Below are 21,294 nucleotides of genomic sequence, written 5' to 3' on the forward strand. Positions count from 1 at the left end.
CCAGGCGATCTGACATAAAGTGCATGCCTTGCCTTTTGCAATAGACAGCATATAAAAGATTAATTTAGTAACTGTGACATGCCCCAGTGGTTACCAAAATCCGGCTGTGGAGCTTCGAGTTGACATTACCATCTTGGTGTTTTGACACCAAATGGGACGAGCGAGGGCGTATCTAACTGACACAACAGGTCGTACTCCACACTGCAAGGCTAACAATTCACCATACAATATAAAGCACTATGAGGCAACTGTTGTGAGTTGGTGCTATACAAATAAAGCTAAATTGAATTGTAGTTGTCATTCACGTTGTTAAGCATAGCATGCTTTTTGGTCTTCCTGGGCGCTACTAGCAACCCTAAGTTACAAAATTAGCATCATGTTTTATTCTGGTTTAAAGCTAGACACTGAAATTAAAGAGGGTTCACCCAGTGAGTGAGCTGAGGGATTTTTCTCTATAAACAACATGAGTCGCCCCCTGCTGGCCATTAAAAAACATGTTCTCTTTATTCAGTACCAGAGGTTGTGTCCAATTTTGATATAGAGTCTATGATATGAGATTTTTCTCTCATTAAACAAGTAAACTTTAGATTTACAAAAGCTTGATGGATGTTTTCCGTCGTGTCTATAAATTTATGTGGTAATATCTCATTGTCAGTCCTTGACTTTGTTTCTGTGCAGAGTGCGAGCCAGCATCGTCTATTCTCCAGCACACCCTTGAAACACAATGCTCTTCATTAAAAAACAGCAATAATGATGCTAATAAAGTGGAAAATAATCTACTAAAATGTGCCTTTAGGGGAGGGAGATGAGCTGTGAAGTCATTTTTCTCAGTTTTACTGCTCGGGCTGTTAATGCTGTGATGGCTTCTGGCAGAAGAAGCGTACAAGTAAACATTCCCAAGAAGCCACAGAGAGTCCGCTCCCGTTTCTCTGGAAGTAAACAGACGGAAGTTATTGTGCTGGAATCTCATCTTCATTTCCTCATTGCTGGTCTTATCTGTGTATCAGCTTGCAGAGAAATAAATGTGACCTGGATCCGAGTGAGATGCTCACATAAATGCAGTCAGTCAAGAGTTTATTTAAATATTCTTGTGTCATGAGCTAAAGAACGGGAAACTGAGACTCAGACTCACTAAACCTTGACAATAGAAGACTGGAAAAACATCTGGTGTGAGTCTCAATTTCTGCTGCTACATTCACATGGTATGGTCAGAATTTGCAGTAAGCACCATAAAAACATGGCTCTGTTGTGCTTTGTATGGAAATTTATTTCAATTCAGTTTTATTTATATAGCACCAAATTACAACAAAATCCCCCTCAAAGAACTTTATATTGTAAGACAAAGACAACAATTGAGAGAAAACCTCAACAATCAAACAACCCCCTTTATTACTACACTGTACCATCTTCTGATGGCTGCTTCCAGCAGGATACACTCCATGTTTAAATCATCTCAAAGGGATCTCTTGAAGATGTCAATGAGTTTAATGTGTATGTAGGCCACAGTCATCAGATCTCGATTTGCATCATGCATGTGCAGCTGACAAAGATGTACCTAATAAAGTGACCACCTCTTTTAATTAGTAATTCATCAGTAAATTTTTTTTACAACCTTTAATAAAACTGAAATAATTTGAATACCAAGAATTCGTCAGTTGCCAAATTCTCACAGCAGCACTAAAGATAGTTTTTCTCAAGTCTTGATAATTTGGAGAAGAGCTCTTCATCGCCTTTCTCTATCAGGATTTTATCAGGATGTGCAATGCAGCAGAGAGGAAGAGGAAGAGAGATGACAGAGGAGAGCAGGACAAGAAGAAGACGAGGAAGGATCGGGTGGGTTTATCAGGCTGTACGCTCGTTCTCACGGATCAATATAAGGACCAAGAGAGACAGACTGCAGTCTTCAGTCAGACTTCTGCTCTGTTTAACGAGCACGCAGCAGTTCTTCTGATATAAATTAAGTATAATATATTGAATTTAATTGAGCTGGACGGGCAAATGAGGTTAAAAGATGTAAAAGACAAAAGACAGAAAGAAAAAAAAAATAGTGGTACGGCCACGTGGTCATGAAATATAATGGAGAGATAGGAGTACTTAGTTTTGGAATATAAAAGAACAAGAATGGCCTCCAGTGCTCTTTACTCTCTGCTCCTGACAAATGGAAACGACCCGCAGGCTCCATGTGTGTGTGTGTGTGTGTGTGTGTGTGTTTGTGTGCATGTGTGTGTGTGTGTGTGTGTTTGTGTGCGTGTGTGTGTGTGTGTGCGTGTGTGTGTGTGTGTGGTGGTCAGTTTGCTTTTCCCTTTTATTCCGCAGTCAACAGAGATGTAACACTGCACCATCTGTCTGCTTTACCTCCAGAGGTAGAGTGCCATCGTTCCACTGCGGTTTTATGAGTTATTATTAGTTTTAGATCTAACCCAACAATGATGCAACAGTGAGCAAATATGATGGATGAAGGGTCCATCATTCTTTGATTTTGTTACTTATCGACTTTCTATCTTTCTGATCAAATTAAGTCCAAAATTTCCTTTAGTTGTTTTTTGTTTGCTTTGGTGTCCATGTACTGCTGACTGAATCCATCACGTTCTCAGTTCAACTCTTCACCGAGTGACGCTCAGGCGGGACTTTTTAATGGGTTAATATTTTAACCTATTTGGGACCACAGGCTGTATATAAAAGATGGACTGATGGCTCGTGACCTGTTTTTAGGATTTGAGATGACTATCAAAAAGTCGTCCCATTATGAAGTTTACGCTACTTTATTTCATTTTTACTTGAAAGAATGCCATAATTTATTAAATAAACACCGCGTTGTATTAAAAAAAGTGCATGAAACTAGCAATCGATGATGTAAACTCTTAAGGAAAATATCTACTGAGGTATCAAATCTGTGAATAGTAGTAATGTTGTTTTAAGAAGCCTTTTATAAATCCAGAAAGAATGAAAAAGTATCTATATATAAATTTAAAGTAATTATCAGTCTCCAACCCCAAAGCCCCTTTCCCCACACTGACATACAACACATACAAGACATTGTATGTATCAGTGATTGGCCAACTTGGTGAGTGGTTGTTTTGGGGTTTTTTTTTCTTTTTTTTAGGTAATTTGTATCATTTTAATTATTTTTAATAAGCTATTTGCTGCCATCTTCTATTTACAGTCTTCCCACTGTATCCCACCCACACCTTTTAGGTTCATTATGCTCAATAGCATCATTACAGGAACTCAGAAATTCATAATTTATACCAAGGTTTGAAAGATGAGACTTTTTTGAAAAACAAACACACAAACAAAACAATAAAAAAAACTTCCAATTTGGAGTTTTCTTCTCTTATAGCAGAGCTGATGTGGGGATTTTTGTCAGAGTGGCGATCCCTGTTGTACAGGAGAATCCTGCAGCATGTTAGCGCTGTAAAATGGTGCGGAGCTGTGGTGAAGTCACCGTTGGCATGCAAAGTGAGTCTACTGGACCAACTTGCATACTGCCAGATGACACCAAAGGAGTACCAAGAGCACATGACTATATAAGTAGCTGCATGTGCGATAACTGTTAAATGTGACACTGTGTTCAGCAGATATTTGCTTGGTGTGTTTTCTTTCCCTTTTATTTTGTCGGTGAGCTTATTCACCTGACAGCGCAGCCCACTGTGACCCCTGAGAGCAGTGAGGAGGAACCGGTGCAATAAAGTTATGAGTTGGACAGCTCAGCAGTGTGCTGAGAGCTCAGTAAAGCCAAGCGGAGCTGCACATCCAGCTCATCCTCTCTAACTTCCTCCTTTCACACTGCTCTGATACATTCTTATAATTAAAATACTGATTGTAGCTGCTTTCAGTTTTTGGCTCAAAGTAATCATCAATGTCATGTTTAGTAAACACAGAAATTAAAGGTTTTGAAAAAAGTAAGTCAAACGTGGAACAAATGTAAGTTTAGTTCTAATTTTTGAGTTATTTCAAGTTGTAAGGGTTAAGTGATGTTGTGCTGCGAGGTAGCCGTGATACGCCTTTTTCAATCTTGAGTAGAAAATGAATTTCCACTTAGTCCCTTCATAACTGTGTCTGGGTGACCTTGTCCAACCTCTACATCTGTGTGTGTGTGTGTGTGTGTGTGAGACCTGTGCTTTACGAGATCGAGTGTGCAGACTTGATAAAGGGAAGGGAAGATGTGAAGGAAAATGAAGGGAGCGAGGAATGAGAAGAGAAATCCTCTCCTCATTTTGTATTCTCCCCGCTTCCCTCTTTCACTCCTTCACCCGCTCAGTCTCATTCCCTTTGCCGCTCACTTCACTTTCAATTTTTCTCCCTCGGTCTGAGCCCACCCAGTTTCCCCATCCTTATTTAGTCATCTTGCTTTCTTTTTTTTCCATCTCTTCCTGTCCTTCTCCTTCTCCTGGGGTCCTTCTCCACACGTCTACCCCCATATTTTTCTCTGTCCTTCCACTTTATGGTCCAAAGGTGTTTGGCCACCTTACTTCAGATGTTTTGTGCGATTCGTGGATCGTTGTCAGATGTTTTATTCACAGCATGAAACAATGACATCTTTATTCCCGTGCAAAAGGGTGCAACACATGAGGCTGTTAGTGCATCAGTAATTCAATGCATCAAGAAAAATTGAAAAATTATGACTGAAAACTATTTAAACAACTTCAGGTGTTCTTAGTAGATGTGCAAACCCACTAAAAAGCCTTTATTTTCCTGGCCGAAGACGTATCAGCTTGCACCTTTTCCATTTCACAATGATACCAACCTTTTTTTTTCTGCAGGAATAAACTCAGAGCTGATTCATTTCCATTACTTCTTTTTATTTACAGGTTAAGCCACACAAAGAGACATACTTGAGCATTTTAAAATAAAGATTTATTAAAATGATTTCTTCAAAGCCACGCCCACACAGGGACCTGACATTCCAGTTGCCTAAGCAACCCTCTAACGCTTATGTGACTATTAGTTGGAATGTTGGTTGTGTCCAAATTCATGGGCTGCATCCTCCTGAGGACCCGGCCTTCGCGGTCTACGTGGGCCGGGTCCTCAGAAGGTCGGGTGGGCCGGAAGTAAACAGCTGGGGAAATTGGACGGTCTAGCCTTCTGATTAGCGTCACCGCTGTCTCGGTGGAGTTTAATAAACTCGGCCGTCAGCTCCTTGCTATTTAAAATATAACAGGACACTGGTGTAAATTCTCGACCGTCTCACACTTCTGTTTAATCAGTTTTCTGTTTGACGTTTATTCAGCTGTATGAAAATCCCGGAGGAACCCACCCGGAGGATTAATAAAGTTTTATTTTATCTAATCTAATCTAATAACTTTAATCTCAGCCAAACCGATTTACTCACGAACAAATAAAACACTGAAAAAAGCCCAACAATAACATTTTAAGGTTGTCTAAGTGACTTATATATTACGTTTAACCTGAGTAGCGAAACTCTGCGTTGATCTGAAAATTATTTATGCCGGGAGTTGTGCCATTCTCGGCGGCTTCAGTGACCCTTGAGCTCCCGGCTAGCTATTGAGCTGGTGGGTAGCAGATGCTCCGAAAACGTCGAAGCACTTTTGCAAATATGCGATATCTTGATAAACCGAGCAGATATTTGACGTTTACACAGCTACTTTCTCGCCTGAAAATATGTTAAAAGTTTATTTTGTGACCCAGAAAGATTAGTATGAGTAATTTTAAAACTTAGTAGCGGCCGCCATTGTTGGAAACTGGAGTTTGGCTGGGCCGCGCTATGAATTCTGGGATATGGTAGGCCACGAAGGACACACCCGACCCATCCTTCAAATTCGGGGAAAAGGAGGACGCATTTGTCGGCTGCATTCGGAGGAGTCTACGAATTTGGACAGCCTTCGGCGCGTCGCTGTGACGTAATCGGTCTACAAATGCGGCCTCAGGAGGATGCAGCCCATGAATCTGGACACGACCGTTGTCTGGTCCTGGTCCAGACGTGTTTTTAGAATTAAGTGAACCATTTCTGTTTTAAAATGTGCAACTTATCTTATATTTACAATAGTCAGTGCTCGTGTACAAGAAGTCAGAGACCAATCTGAGGCACTGTAACTCATCCCATGTGACACAACTCAGCCAATTCAATTCACTTTCAGCAGAATTCTGCCTGGGACTTTTGGAGGTGGAGCCCAAAGGAAGAAAGGCCCTAATGGGATTGGTCACAGGTTAAAGTTATCACGTTTCACCCCAGCAGCAATGTACTTGCTGGTTTATGCTTGATTTGTTTACAATTTGGGAAATGAAGTCTGCTGGATTAACTTTGCACACTTACTTTAGCTGTATTGCAGTGAAAGTGCTGACAGCAGTCACTGGATTACTGTGATAGGGAAAAGGGGAAGTTCTGAAGCCTCCGCACCCCGGTCCCAGAAGCTCGGGAGACAGAGCGGGTTGTCTACTAATCAGAGGTTTTGGTCGACCTCTGGCTTACAAAGTGGTTAGACATAAAACAATCGACTTCTATAAATGTGTTTGAATGAGGCTTGTAGTACGAAAGTGCTTCCAGATTAAGTAGAAAAGCAAGGTCCAGCTAATCCATTTACATACCTTCATGTAACAAGTTGCCAAGGCAACTGTTGTTGTGATTTGGCACTATATAACTAAAATTGAACTGAATTACTTAGGTTGCTGTCTCTGTGACCCGACCCAGGTTAAGATTCAAAACGCTTCCTCGTCATTATGCAAGCATCGACAAATTAAGGCAATAAACTGAAGAAAATTGACAGACGGTACAAGTGTAGTAAATTTAACAGACTGTTTATTAGTGAAATACTATATGATGATACTGAAAGTGCAATGAGAAAGAGGACTGACCTTTTCGCTATAACAGTTTGCAGTCAAGTCCAAAACTTCTCTACAAACATACAAATAAAAGCTGTCGGTCACACTTGCACGACATCTCATCTCTTGTCACTGATACCAGTCCAGCTTTCTGACTCAGTATCAGACTGACATCTAATCCTCACACTGAATTGGCTCACATCCTCCTTTCAAGCCTCAATGCTGTCGCCTTACCGGGTATCTATCTCTCCTACAGCTTTTCGAGTTCCTCAGCTCACTAAAAAGCTTTTATTTTGTCCTAAACCGCAATAAAATGAGAGTAAAGGTTGTTGTCAGCCAAGTCTGCAAAAGTATGTGGACAACAGCAAAAAGGGGGGAAGTAAGGCTGTCCAAATACTTTTGGCTGTGTAGCCGGTGTCTCCTCAGTTTTCTGGTCACATAGCTGATAGTGGACCAATCTATCACTTTCTCCTTCTCTGCACCGACTCCTCCTCTCTCTTTTCTTTTCTTTTCTTTTCTCCCTGATTTCTCGCTCTGCCTCTTTCACTCCCTCTCCTCTCTCTCTCACTTGTGTTCCTCTTCCTCGATCTCTCGTCTGTGATTGCCTGCATTCTTTCTGAATTGAACAGCAGCGGCTGGATTCAACCAGCTGGGAGCTAATCAACGCAACGGATGCTCTCTCTATCTCTCTCTCTCTCTCAAGACACACAAACACACACATGCGTAACGCACATGCTCACTGGCTGCACTGAAACCTTACACTAAAATATGCACAGCTGCTTACGCACACTTTGTTTCTCTCACACACAAACACGCCGGTACCCAGGCTGCTTTGTCACCAGCTCACGTAGCACTGTGCACTCACCCAAGCTCTCTCTCACACTCACACATATATACGTAGCGTAGGACACACACACTCATCTGCAATCACACGCCGAGCTCCCCTCACACACCACAGACATGCAGTCACACACTTCGGGACGCAGGCGGCTTCGGTGATGCTGTGACGCTCAGTCCTCCCTCTCACTCACACACTTATCGACTGTCACTCGTCTTGCACATGCTTTAATCCGGGAGACGAGCTCACACCTCGACCGTCACTCTCTCTCTCTCTCTCTCTCTGTCAGTCAGTCAGTCAGTGTGTGTGTGTGTGTGTGTGTGTCGGTGGCATGAAGCGGTGATGTTTTGGGACAGGAAGAATAGTATGGGCAATTCCCAGCGACGGCCCAAAGGAAGACACAGACCCAAATCGGCAACAGGTACTTTATCCCTGTATCGCTCTGGTGCATTTTTATGATTCCCGTCTGCCTCTCACTCTGTTTCCCTTCTCCATCAGTCCATGCATGCACTCATTTGTCCCCCCCAGTCGAACCTCACCTGACTGGACTCTTTTCACTCATGTATTCATGCATCTTTTTCGTCCACTCATCCTCCATGCTTCCCCAGCCTATGTGCGTTTACCCATCTGCCTATATGCTGTTGTCATGTAATTCTGTTTATTTTTCTGCTGATTTATGCACCCATTCATCCTAAATTAATTATTTAATGCACGCGCAACCCTCTATTCGCCCCTGTATGGATCCAACCTTTCAGTCCGTCTACGTTGTATGATTTCCATTCATTTGCTTTTTGGATTTCTGCCACCAAATTTGTCATATTCAGAGCGTCTAATCATAAATCCCTGCATTTTGCACTAGCCATCCATCCATCTTTCCCCTTCTCTGTCCAAACCTTTGCTGACTTCCTTCCATTTATTCACTTGATCTCTTCTCGGTCTGTCCACCTTTGATTTTTTTTTTTTTTTTTTTTGCCGTCCTTTCATCTTCCGATTTCTGCCACCAAATCCGTTATAGTCCAGGCAAATCACATCGCCCAAAAAATCCTTCCATCCATTCATATAGTCTTGCACTGGTCCATCTAATATCGCTTCTTCAATTCATTTGTCGTCCAATTTTACCGTCCATCTCTCCAAACCGTTTCATAGCCACATCTCTCGCATCTAAATAGTATTGATATTATGCTCTTCTTCCTTCATTTTAATCCCTCCAGCAACTCATTCATCATTTCCTTCCCATCCACATCTTTTTAAACTGGCTCTCAGTCCTCTTTTCAATCTCTCCATCCATCCTGGAAAGCCTTCATTTGTTTTTCTATCTATTTATCCTGTATAGTAGTGCCATTTGGGCCATTGTTCCATCCATTTATCTCTAACTTTCCCCATCTCTCCATCAGCAAAGGCTCTAACCCATTCACACCCCCATTTATATCATTTGTGCTTCAATTCATTTATCATTTAGCTCACGTTCATTTACCCAAACATCCATCTCTCCTTCCAGTTTCCTTCATCTTGGCTCTCAGGTTTGAATGAACTAGGTCAATTTGTCGTATAACTCTTTGCTGATGAACTGTGTGTGTGTGTGTGTGTCTGTGTGTGTCTGTGTGTGTCTGTGTGTGTGTCTGTGGGTGTACCCTATACACTTTAAATCCAAAGTGTGTGCTTGTGCAAATTCTAATGTTTCATGTTTTACACATTTTGAGTACAACTTGCCACATGCTGCAGTGTTGTGCATGCACAAGTGTGTGTGTGTGTCTGTGTGTGTCTGTGTGTGCAACTGCTCGGGTGCACTGCCCAGTCCTGCACGGTTGGATGGGATTACTAGTGGTCTCTTTAATTATCTCTGGGGGCGAACGAGGTAGAGATAGTGGGCAGGAAAGAGAGAGAGCGAGAGAGAAATGGGAGATGGGGAGAAGCGGAGATGACAGCCCTTGTAAATCTGAAGCTCTTACTCGCTTCCTCATCGAATGATAAAGGGGGAGAAGGGGAAGAGGAATTGGATAGGAAAGGATGGAGAAAGAGAGGGATACAAGAGAGGGGGCAGTGGGAGGAAGATGATGAAGCAGAACAAGAGGAAGATTGGCTGGGGCAGAAACGACGAGGAGGAGAAAGATAAGGGAGCAAAATTAGAGGAGGTGAAAAAAAATTGATGATGAAGCGCTTGGAGGGGAGGAAGAGAAGGATGTTGCGCTGCAAAACACACATGCAAAGTGTTTATGTCACTTTGCAGAGCTGCATAGAGCCGAGCTGAGAGAGTAAACACACCCATATGCTCAGTCTCCTTCTGGAGAACAGTGTGTGTGTGTGTGTGTGTGTGTGTGTGTGTGTGTGTGTGCGCGTCCGCGCGCGCAGCATGTATGTACGTTTTAACAGAAGCCGACAGCCAACTGGCCTCCGTGCACCTGCTGTGGTGCAATAATCGGCACAAGACATTTCCTGATATGTTTGACCTTGACTTTAATCGGCATCCAGAGCACATTCATCATCTTTCACACCACAGTGACGGTCACCAGGTGCTGCATCACATACACTACTGGTTCATTTTCTGAGATTACTGGTGTGATGACGACAGGGTCAGACACAAGAGGCGTAATTGCTGCTTAACGGGCAAAAAGGAGGAACCGTATTTTTTTCACAGTGAAATGAAAGAAGCTTTGGTCAGGACAGCTGGTCGTTTGGCGAGGAGGAATGTGCGAAATTTGTCGTGAGGATTTCTTTAGCAGTTCTTGGCTTTGAAAAATGAACCCTAAAATGTTGTTATATTGCAGGAAGTCCTCAGACTGATGAGGTCAGATTGGATGTTTCGTTAAAGGTCTTAGAAGCAAGTCTCGTTGTCTTGAAATGCCTCCAGGAACTTACTTGGGTGACTAATTATAACTTTAATTTCAGGGAAAACTGGTACGCAGTGGGTCAAAGCTCAGTTTGACTGACTGATCTTTTTAGAAGTGTTTTTAACCTGGACATAGAGGAGTCAATTTATATAGTTATCAGTACAATGTGGGTAGAGTGATGAATGGTTGCTGCTAACAAGTTGAGTGGATTGTGCTTACAATTATAGATAAACTACTTTTTCTTTACGTTTTTTCTATTTACCTATATAGTATTTTTTCTTTTCTTTTAATGTGTATTGAAGCTTTGTGAAGGCAGCGTGAGAGAGAAACCCCAAACAATCAGACAATCCCCTACAAGCAAGCACGACTGTGGAAAGGAAAACCTCGCTTTCAACAGGAAGAAACTTCCAGGTTCAGGGTGACCATCTTATGAGTTGAAAAGAGAAGAGACAAAGAAAAGCACAGGAAAATGGGACAAAACACTAAGTATGGGCAAGGGAAGGCAAAAATGAATGATGTAGTGGTGTACATAAACACCTGGGTTGTGAAATATGGTGCTATGAAGTGACAGACCTGCCCAGGATGTACCCCACATGTTTCCCCGTAACAGCTGGGATGGACTGGGATAGATGGATTGATTGTACTATACTACAAGATCTTTAACATACGACAGAGCCTGATTATTTATGACTTTGTATGTGAGGTTTTGGAATTCAACACTATTTATAATGAAGAGATGCCAGTACAGGAGAAACATGTATAAGCAGGAGGAGTGACACTCAAACAATCCTCAGAACAAATGTCTAAACCTATTTCGTCAAAGAAATCTTTTGCAGAAACAGAAAACATATAAGGCTGGATCTTTGTCTCTGTATTCATTTAGATAGAGGACTTTGAGATTGATTTCTATCGCCACTTCTGCTGGGATTAAACCACCAAAGATTTTTGGAGACATTATTCAAAAGCCAAATATTGTAAACTGTGAAAGGACAGGGTTAGGGGTACTTGGACCTGACAGGTTAAATATCTGTCCAGAGGTGTTACCAAGATGGCTGCTTAGGAGTTCATTCAAGTTCAGCGGGTAGAGTGTGTCATTTGCTAATTGGATGGTTGGTGTTTCAATCCCTGGTCCTCCAACAAAGGATCCTTGGATAAAATAGATCCATTGGAAAAGCATTTGTTTGATTAAAGCTTGTAGTAAAAACACTTTGAGTCCTCAAAGTGAGTAGAAAAGCACTATATATATCCATTTGCCTCAGCTTGGATTTTTGTTGTCGAGCTGGTAAGCTGACCCCAGCAGCATTATCATGTGAAGTCTGTGCATACATGGCCTATGACATTTTTATTTTGGTGCACCGCAAATCTCAGTGAATACCTGTTAGTCAGATGGTGTGGGCATGTCAGTAATTTCTGCCTTTGGATGTTCCGATGAGGGGAGTTTTAATGTTGTTAGACTATTTAGCTGCTAATTTCTCACATTAACTTCCAATTTCTCCTCCTTCTGATGTTTTTTAAATGCCTTCCCCTGTTTACTTCAAGCCAATTAAAACTCGAATCGCATCATATCCAACACAGATTTTCTTCACGTGGGAAACCCTCAGTGGACAACCTCTGTGTAGTTTTCATTCTTTCTTTGAGTAAATGAAGCTTTTTCCAGTTTTTAACCTTCTTTTATCCCTTTATGTTTGCTCTCTGTTTCTTTTTCTTTTGGTGGTATCAATTAGAGGAATGTGGATCAATTCATATATTCATATATCGTTACCTGCACTGGCATTGGTATGGGATCGATGCAGTGAATGCAGGTCTCTTTGTTATTTGTAATCGCTGAAATGAAATGGCTCTGACTTCAGGGCTTATGACATTCCTAATCACCAGAGTTTGTCTTTGTTTGTTTTGCTGTATCACATTTACACATAATGAAGGCTGTAAAAACCCACAAGCTGTGATTATTCAGACTTTAACTGCATAGATGGGAATATCTTGGCCAAATCGTGGTACCAGCGTAAGGGATGATGGTGGTTTTGACAGAGAGATCATCTAGTCTGAGCCGGGATTTCTGCCTCGTTCCCATCTCATCGCCTTTTCCCTGTCCCTGCTTTTACCTCTCCCTCTTTCACCCATCAGCTGTCTCCTGATTCTCCAACTTTTTTACCCCCCTGGCTCTTCACTCGCACACACATCTCGCTGTTGCAAACGCATGAATGAACAGAGTGGTTGTAGATTTTCTCTGTGATCACTCTGGCCCATCGCACCTCAGCTGCTACGCAACCGTTATCCCAGTGATCACACGATGACACGTTTCCTTTGTTCCTGTCTCCGTGCTCCAAAACATCCAAAATATTCATTTTTCCCACCTCTTGCACTGCCTTTGTTTGCTCTTCTCACTTGCTTCTTCACGTCGAGAGATGTGACCGACCATGCAGACGCATGGCGGACGTGTTCATTCATACATTTTCAAAGCGGTGATGTCATTCCCAGCGCTGGCAGGCAACCTGCAGCAGGAGAGGGAGAAGGAGAGGAAGAGTGTGAGGGATGGGGAAAGAGGGGTGTGTGGAGATAATTAGATGGAGGTGAGGAGGGAGGGTTCTGAGAGAACGATTGAGAGATCTGAGGTTAGATACTTGATGTCAGAGAGAGAGACAGAGAGAGGCAAGAGATGCAGGGAGGATAAAGACACGGGGAGGAAGAGGAGGGAACAAGAGTTTCTGGAAGATCGACAAGGGAAGCAAAAAAGAGAAGAAGATGAGGAAGATGAAGATGAGGCAGATGAATGTGAGAAGACAGGAAACAGAGCCTGGGAACTTGTGTTTGGAGGGGAGGGTGGAGTGGTGGGGGGATAGTGTTGCTATGGCAATTGTACAGGTGTTAAAGCAGGTCAATCGAATGCCGGTCGGTCCTCTGCCAGTGGCCAGTGAGCACGTGGGTGCCTCTGGATGCACTTGCTGGTTTGTCCATTCATTAGCAGCCGAGTGTGCGTCGCCTGCTGATCGGTTAGAACAGCGCATCTTCATGCTTTGTAACTCTTCTTCTTCTGACAGTTGTACTCAATACTGCATCATTTAGGCAAGCGCACATAAACTCATAAACATTTCCCCCGTCTGAGTTTAATAGTTCAATATCTGCTCAGCCTCCATCACATTTCAATAAACCCAACTGTTATACTCTGAACAACAGAATAAAGACTATTGAACAGGAAGTGCTGGTCCTGACTGAAATTGGGCCTCTAAGTTGCCTCTAAAATGCATCCACTGTGGTATTACAGGATGGCATTGGCTTTTATCCCTCTCCTTGCTCATGAGAATTAATGTTTTGCTGCTACTCATGAGGATGGGGATGAATAGGAGCTTCAAAATGGGACTGATATCGTCAGCTGAAGTCAGAAAGAATGTCTGACTTCAGGGAGGCAAGAACAGATAACAGCCTCGCTGCTGCAAAGTAAGGACCTTATGATATAAAGAACACTGAAAATATGCTTTATTATGCATGGCCTTCATTCTCAAATACATATATATGAGGGATTAGTTAAACCTTGCGAGTACCGTCCTGGGCTCTCTTTTGCCTTTAGAACTGCTGCAGTTCTTCCTGACACAGATCCAACAAGGCGCTGGAAGCATTCCTCAGAGCTGTTGGTCCATGTTTCCATGACAGCATCACACAGTTGCTGCGCCCTAAAGGTGCAGCAACTGTGAGTCTGTTAGACTGAGATACGGTGACTGTGGTTACCATATGAGTATTTATATATTTTACCAAAAAACTTGGCAGATAGTTTTGTAAACAGGGCTCTAAACAAAGGCCTTAAAGTCATGTTTTCAGGGTTAATATTATACTACAGGCAACTTTAACCATGATTTCACATGTCAAAGAATCAGCAGCAGATAATAAAAGTGAAGTCTGATTTAGTCACCCGTTTGGAAATAGACACAAGAGAGGATGTTATTTTGTAAATCTTTAACTGACCAATCAGGTGCATGTAGCCTTCACATTAGCTTTCATCAGGTTTTATGCAAGAAAAGAGAGAGAATATCAACAATATTTCAATTTAGTTTGGTTTAAAATCTTCATACCTGCAAAATGTAAAATACAAATCTATGGGCTCAAAATGTGGTCATAAATATTTTGTACTTGTAAAAAAGATTTGTATGTGTAAAAAAGATTTGTGTGTGCGTAAAAAAGATTTGTGTGTGGACTTAGCCCAAAAAAAGACCCTGCAAGTTACAAGTACGAATTTTGACCCTATTTTTCTTCCTTTCATCTGATTGGTCAATGTCATGTCAATCACAAATGTAACAATCCAATCAGAGAACAGATGGGTTTGGCTGTCGGAGGGGCACTTTTTTGAACTGCAGGTCCTTGAAGGGTAATACAGTTTGAAGCTGGAGGATCTCTATATAAATATCCGATAGCAGCTAGGTCCCCTAACTTTCAGCAGCTGTTGAAAGGATAAAGTTGTGCTATATCAGTGGTTAGAAATACCATTATTACTTTAGGATTAGTTTAACACAAAGTCAGGGATGACCCGGGACCATTGCTGTGAGTCACAGTGCGCAGCATAAAAGTCCTTTCATATCGGAAGCAGGATGTGCTGCTAATGCTAACTGCTAACTAAAAGCAAAGGATCTAGAATTTGTTGCGCTGGCTGCTGGGCTCTGTGGGTTTTTGCAGCAGCTCTACCTGTACTAGATGCACCTGCTCCTTGTTGTTTCTCTCTCTGACTTTTTGTCCTCTACAAGAGTTTCTGTTTTTTTTGCTGGTTCTTCAAATGTTCAATAAAAACATGTATGCTAATTCATAACGAAGAAAGCTTTGTAATGAAGACTGTCATTTCCAAAACACTGCCCGCCCCCACCCCGCGGTCCGCAGCGCTGTTGAAAAGGCTGTGGAAGTCCCTATATTAAACACGTAGACCTGTGACACAAAAATCACCAAACTCGGACGACCACAGACTGTTTTCCTTCGTGGTGATGAAGGAAAACGCTGGGTTGGCATGTAAAAGGGCATTTATTCCCTTCAAAGACCTGCAGTTCAAAAAAGCGCCCCTCCAACAGCCAAACCCATCTGTTCTCTGATTGGATTGTTACATTTGTGATTGACATGACATTGACCAATCAGATGAAAGGAAGAAAAATAGGGTCAAAATTCGTACTTGTACCTTGCAGGGTTTTTTTTGGGCTAAGTCCACACACAAATCTTTTTTACGCACACACAAATCTTTTTTACACACACACAAATCTTTTTTACAAACACACAAATTCTTTTTACACATACAAATCTTTTTTACGCACACACAAATCTTTTTTACACATACAAATCTTTTTTACACACACACACAAATCTTTTTTACACATACAAATCTTTTTTACAAACACACAAATTCTTTTTACACATACAAATCTTTTTTACGCACACACAAATCTTTTTTACACACACAAATTCTTTTTACACATACAAATCTTTTTTACAAGTACAAATCTTTTTTACAAGTACAAAATATTTATGACCACATTTTGAGCCCATACAAATCAAAGCTTTCCTTCTTAGAAACACGTGTGAATATGTCTTCAAGTGTATTTAAGTGGTTGGACAGCTACCAAACCCTCAACTTTGCCGTTCTCTGACAAACATTTTAAAGTGGATATATTAATAAGATATATTAATCTTTAAATGCCCAGCACTAGTATAAAGATACTTTCTGCACATTTGCATTTGACCGAGTTACAGCTGAGAGAAGGCGTACGAGTTTTGATGCAAATTGCAGCAATCAGGAGTCGAGAGTTTTAGAGCACCTTTAGTGCTCCTATTAGCTGTGAGTCACATCCTCTGTTACAACTCCAACTGACCTTATCAACAAAGCAGCCAAATCTGCGGATTAAACTAGCACTAAAAGAGAAAAAACAGCAAGAAAGTCTCATTTTCTTCTGCGCCTTCGTCCCTCGGAACCGGCTTGAGCTTTGTGGTTTGGTCTGCAGGTCGCTTTTCACACCATTGGTAGACAAAAAACACTTTCCAATAGTTTTTAAACCGCAGTGAAGTGCTAACAAAAGGTTCAAGAAAAACATATATTTTTTAAACTGATTATTATCTTTTTACTTTATGGAGGGCTTGAGAAGAATCCTCAGGAGTTAGATGCTCTTTTTGCAGGTTTTGTCCTAAACTGAGACGCTGAGATAAGGACAGCTGCATTTTGCAAGTTATTTATTTTGTGTTTGTGCAGCCACTGAAACACTCACGGCGGCGTGCTAAACCGCTAAGACTTCAATCTGAGCGTTACAGACGCCAGCTCCGCACCCTTCTTGTTGTTTCTTGACACGGAGCCCGTCTTTGTTCGGAGAGCAGTTTGTGCCTGTGATGAAGAGGAAACATTGCTGCTGAGTCATCGTATACAAAGCTCTGAGGGTTACACATGCAGCGGTTGAGCACCTGCTTGTATGTGTGTGGGTGAGATCACGTTCCTGCATACTTAAAACATGTAATTAAGGACTTTGCGGAGCTTCACTGATGCTCTGGTGTCTCAAGAATATATCAAACCTGCTGAGGAGTCTTTAACCTTCAGTTATCTGAGTGATATTTACAGCTGAGCTCCTCCTGAACTCCCAGTTTCCTTTGAGCCGCTGAGCAAAGCCTCAGACTTACTCACTGGTTACTGAGCAGCAGCTTCTTCGGCTCTGTCGGGGGTTTAGTGCCTTGCTGAGAGGAACCGGTGCTGTTGTATTTAAAGGTGGAGGGAGGATTAATCATATGTGCTCCCTGGGTGGCAGATCTGCATACTCAGCATCCGGGCCAGCGCCCAGGCCAGCAAATGTCCCGTACTAACAACACCTGTCATTGACTTGGTTGCACTAATTCTTCCTTTGCTGTGCATCCATTGTATGCTTTCTCTCCATTGTGTGGTGGTATCTTGCTGAGGGCTTTGTCCATAATTTTCCACAGTTAGCTTCTTTTTTTAGCTGTGATAGATTTAACCCAGCTTAGTCCTTTAAGTCCGCATCCTGTTACGAAAGTAATAGTTTAATAATCATATAAATCACAACGAAACACAGCATCAGCATGCACCAGCATATTTTGTTTCTCTTTTTATGCCATGTTGAAGCTACGTAAAGAAGAGAGACGAGGATCAGTGAGCAGCAGTATGGCTTCATGTTGAGACAGAGCACAACAGATGTGATGTTTGCTTTGAGAGTGTTGATGAAAAAGTATAGAAGGAGCTTTACTGTGTCTTTGTCGATCTACAGAAAGCGTGTGATAGAGTGAGAGAAGAATGTGTGGTTTGGTGACAGTGACACTGACAAATCTAAGAATCGCAGTAACTCAACCACAAAGTGTCAGACGGCATAAAGCTACAGAGCGAGGTCGTTGAGTGCGTAAACATCACCAACACTCTGCTGCAGCTGCTGTAGGTGATCAGTATTTATTTATGTTTTCAAGATTTCTTACCTTACAGTACATCAACAAAATTCTTTGATGAGAGTGAAAAAATCTCCAACTACAGTGTTGACTGACTCAACTTTGGTCAGTCAAACTCTAGACTTGATTGTCTTGTCTTCAGCCTTTTTTAGGAACAAACCAAAAATGGTGCTTTGCCTCAGCCACTAACAAAACACAGCAGATTATCTAAATCCACCGATTCAGCAATTCTGTAGCTTTTTCTTACATATTTAATTATCAAATCCATATTATTCTTATCAGTATCACGTTGGTTACATTTTTAAATGGAACAAACATCTAATTGTTTATACCTTTTCCCCCTTTTCCTTTTCCTCTGTTGGTTTGGCCAGGGTGCTTTCCTTCCTCTCTTACTTCCTGAAAACACATTCGCACACTTTGTCATTGCCTGAATGCATACGTGTGAATGAGGTGTGTTGTTGTGAAAGTGACAATCCAGCCAGGAAAACATCTTTCAGCTCTGACATGTTGTGATTGTTTGGCATCTGAAAATGTGTAGCAGCAGAAGTAAAATGAGCTTAATAATAATGATCTGATCCTAAATTTGTTCAACAGGCTGATAAAGCTGCACTGCAAGTGTTCGGCAGCCTGTTCTAAATGACTGCATTAACCTGCTGTGCAGTTTCTATAGCCATGGGAATGTGGTGTATTAGCTCGCTGTGTGCACAGCTTTAAATATAACCAGCTATTATGACCGGAAACAAATATGCTGCTGGTATCAGAGACCTCGGGCTCTACAAGGACACACTCATTGGCAAGATGTTGAAAAGACGACTATAAAAAGACATTCCTAAAATGGATCGACAAGCGAAAGGACGCTCTTCCTCCTCAACATCACTGCCACCTCCACACACGAGTAGCACTCTGAAAGCCAGACCTTTCTTGCTATGAGCTAGCAGTTCTTAGCACGACACCATCATACTACCTTAGCGTACTTTTAACACTTTTACCATCCAGATGCAAAAAGGCTTAATGACACATAACCACATCGGATCTATATCTGAACACAACCATTTAACGTGGTTTTCTTTCGACTGATCCCTTTTGGATCATTTGCTTCCATCTCATTGTCTCCTTCACCCTGTTCTCCTTAGTCTGGCTGATAAACAAGAGACGCTGATGACATACGTCCGTCTCGGCTCTTGTTTGAAAGGTCAGGCTTCAGTAGGTGACACAGACAACACAAATTTGGTCTACAGGCAGAGAGAGAGAGAGATAAACTGCGAGGACTCTTAGATAATGGGGAGGTTTCCTTCCTGCAACAGTAAATGTTTCCCACCCTGCACTTCTTGTAGTTTGTGCAGTTTAAAGCATGAAATATCTGAAAATACCCTAGCATGCTGATATTTATTGATTTTATTCCTCACATGCTTAGTGCTAGTCATCAGTTGTGAAGACCATATGAATGTAGTCCCCAGGAACGCATGCAGGGCTGCAGGAAACATGTTAGTGTTTTTATTTTCTTCCACTTCTTAGGGCTGCTGATCACCTCTTAAACACTTAAGATTCCTTTATGCTGAGAGCAGCGAGGGAGAAAGAAGGAGGGGAAGTGGCTGGAAGTGGGGGAGGAAGAGTGAGGGTGGGAAAAAAAAGGAGTGGGAAGGCACAACACCGGGCACCATCAGTTTCCTCCCTTTCTCCTCTCTCACCCTCTGACAGAAAGCGTCCTTTTCCCCCTGCACACTATTCTGGCTTCTCCCCTCTGGTCCTGCTGGATCTTATTCCCCCCTCTCTCGCTCATATTTGCCTGCTGACACGCTCGGAGCCACAGCCTGAATGAGTCACTGGGTTTACCTCAACAGGCAGCTGGCCTCTTTTCCTCCTCCTCCTTCTCTTCTTCTTCTTCTTCGTCTTTTTGCCCTCTCTCCCTCACCTCTTTTTCCTCCTCTGAGGCTACATGGGTGTGAAAGTTGGTGTGCCGGATAGACTTTAGAAGCTCGGACATGGAAGTTTTCTGGGCCAGACTGGGTAAGAGACGTTTAAAATGGTTTCTTTTTTTTGTGGAGGGATGAAAAGTGCAGAAAAAGTTGGAGCAGGGAGCGGAGTGATACTGAAACGAGGAGCACAGCTACTTGCGATGATTAGAAATTCTCAGGAATGTTACACTTGACGTTGGTGAGGATGGCGTGATTGCCGTGTAGCATGTGTGCCTCATTTCGGGGTGTTTAACTTAGCTTTGGTGCGTTTCTTTGTAGCTGGGATGCTTTTCTAGCATTAGGAGGCTAAATTTTTTATCGTGCATGGCAGTGAACACTTGTGTGCTGTGAGGGGCAGCGGCACTGTGGTGTCTGGTGTTTGTCATTGCCACTTTGAATTTCACAGGATGTTAGAAAAGGGAAAACAATGAAAAGCAGCACAGAGCAAACTGAGGTACTGTTTTCTATTCAGGCTTTGGGATGAAAGCTGAATTAAATCACTTTAAAGATCAATAAATAATTTAATTTCTTTTTCATTTTTCACCTTAATTATTTTCAAGTGTTGAAATCGTGTTCTGAGCTTGTTCCAGGATCTGCATCCACTTATCAAATGGAAATATTCTCCATGTGTTTTGCATAATTTTACTCACATTTCCCCCCAGTTTTTGGTCAGAAGCATCAGAGCTGGGAATTTTAGCATTTAACCACATTAATACTGATGATAACTTTGTTTTTGAAGCCTCTTTGCTTGTCTAACAAACTGCTTTGCAAACTGCTTTCAAAGTCAAATTGCTAAATTCAAACAGGAAGCCAGCAATTAGGGCCAAAAACAAAACAGGTTAAAGCGAACGAAAAGTTAAGATAACAAATAGAAAATACAAATTGTTCACATTTGAAAAGAGTAATTATTTGATAAAATACACAAGAAAAATAAAAATGAGTCATAAACAATAAAAAACTTTCCATTTTAGACAAAAACACATTGTTTGCTTTGGAAAGAAATTAAATGAGGTTTTTTATGTGCTTCACTTAAAATTTTAAGTTCTTAGTTTTCTTATCTGCTCTGATAGTGTACAAAGTATTGGATCTACACACACATTTATATGTAAAGTGTCATCGATTTTGATCATAAGCTACAAAGAGACGGTGCTCACCATGCATCGTCACTTTGTAGCTCTCGTGTAGTCCCTAAAATAAACACTAGGGCTTCCAGTCGTGCAGAAAACCCACCAATGTATTTACCACCAGCAATTAAAGGTGTGCTTCCCTCCCATCAGTAGTCGCTTCAGTCGCTCATCTCAGAGCGGAAATACGTTTAACTCAGGACCTGCCCACTTTAAGTCACAGGCAGTTATTTCACATTGAATTTTATTCAGGTTTGATTTTGGCTGCTGCTGCACTGAGTCTGTTTCTGTGGGGAACAGATCTTTGAGGGTCCTTTTTATCAGCTATGAGTTTCATATAGTATCATAAATAAATATTTTTGTAATTT

General features: G+C 41.8%; 1 protein-coding gene across 3 annotated transcripts in view; it reads left to right on the forward strand.

Annotated features, from left to right (window-relative positions):
• The window catches only part of nhsl2 (NHS-like 2), a 210,980-nt gene that overhangs the window by 97,402 nt on the left and 92,284 nt on the right, over positions 1-21,294 (forward strand). Inside the window, exon 1 of one of the 3 annotated variants that reach the window (XM_084923628.1) lies at positions 5,163-8,039. The exons of 1 other annotated variant lie outside the window; for it this stretch is intronic. In XM_084923628.1, coding sequence (XP_084779754.1) covers positions 7,961-8,039 — 79 coding nt within the window. In that variant the 5' untranslated portion in view covers positions 5,163-7,960. Of the gene's footprint in view, positions 1-5,162; positions 8,040-15,915; positions 19,855-21,294 lie in introns of those variants that run through there. One more of the 3 variants, XM_084923629.1, reaches the window with a different exon arrangement.

This window comes from Perissodus microlepis, chromosome 3 (genome assembly GCF_051167445.1).
Source record: "Perissodus microlepis isolate ML-2025 ecotype Zambia chromosome 3, ASM5116744v1, whole genome shotgun sequence".
Taxonomy (NCBI): Eukaryota; Metazoa; Chordata; class Actinopteri; order Cichliformes; family Cichlidae; genus Perissodus; species Perissodus microlepis.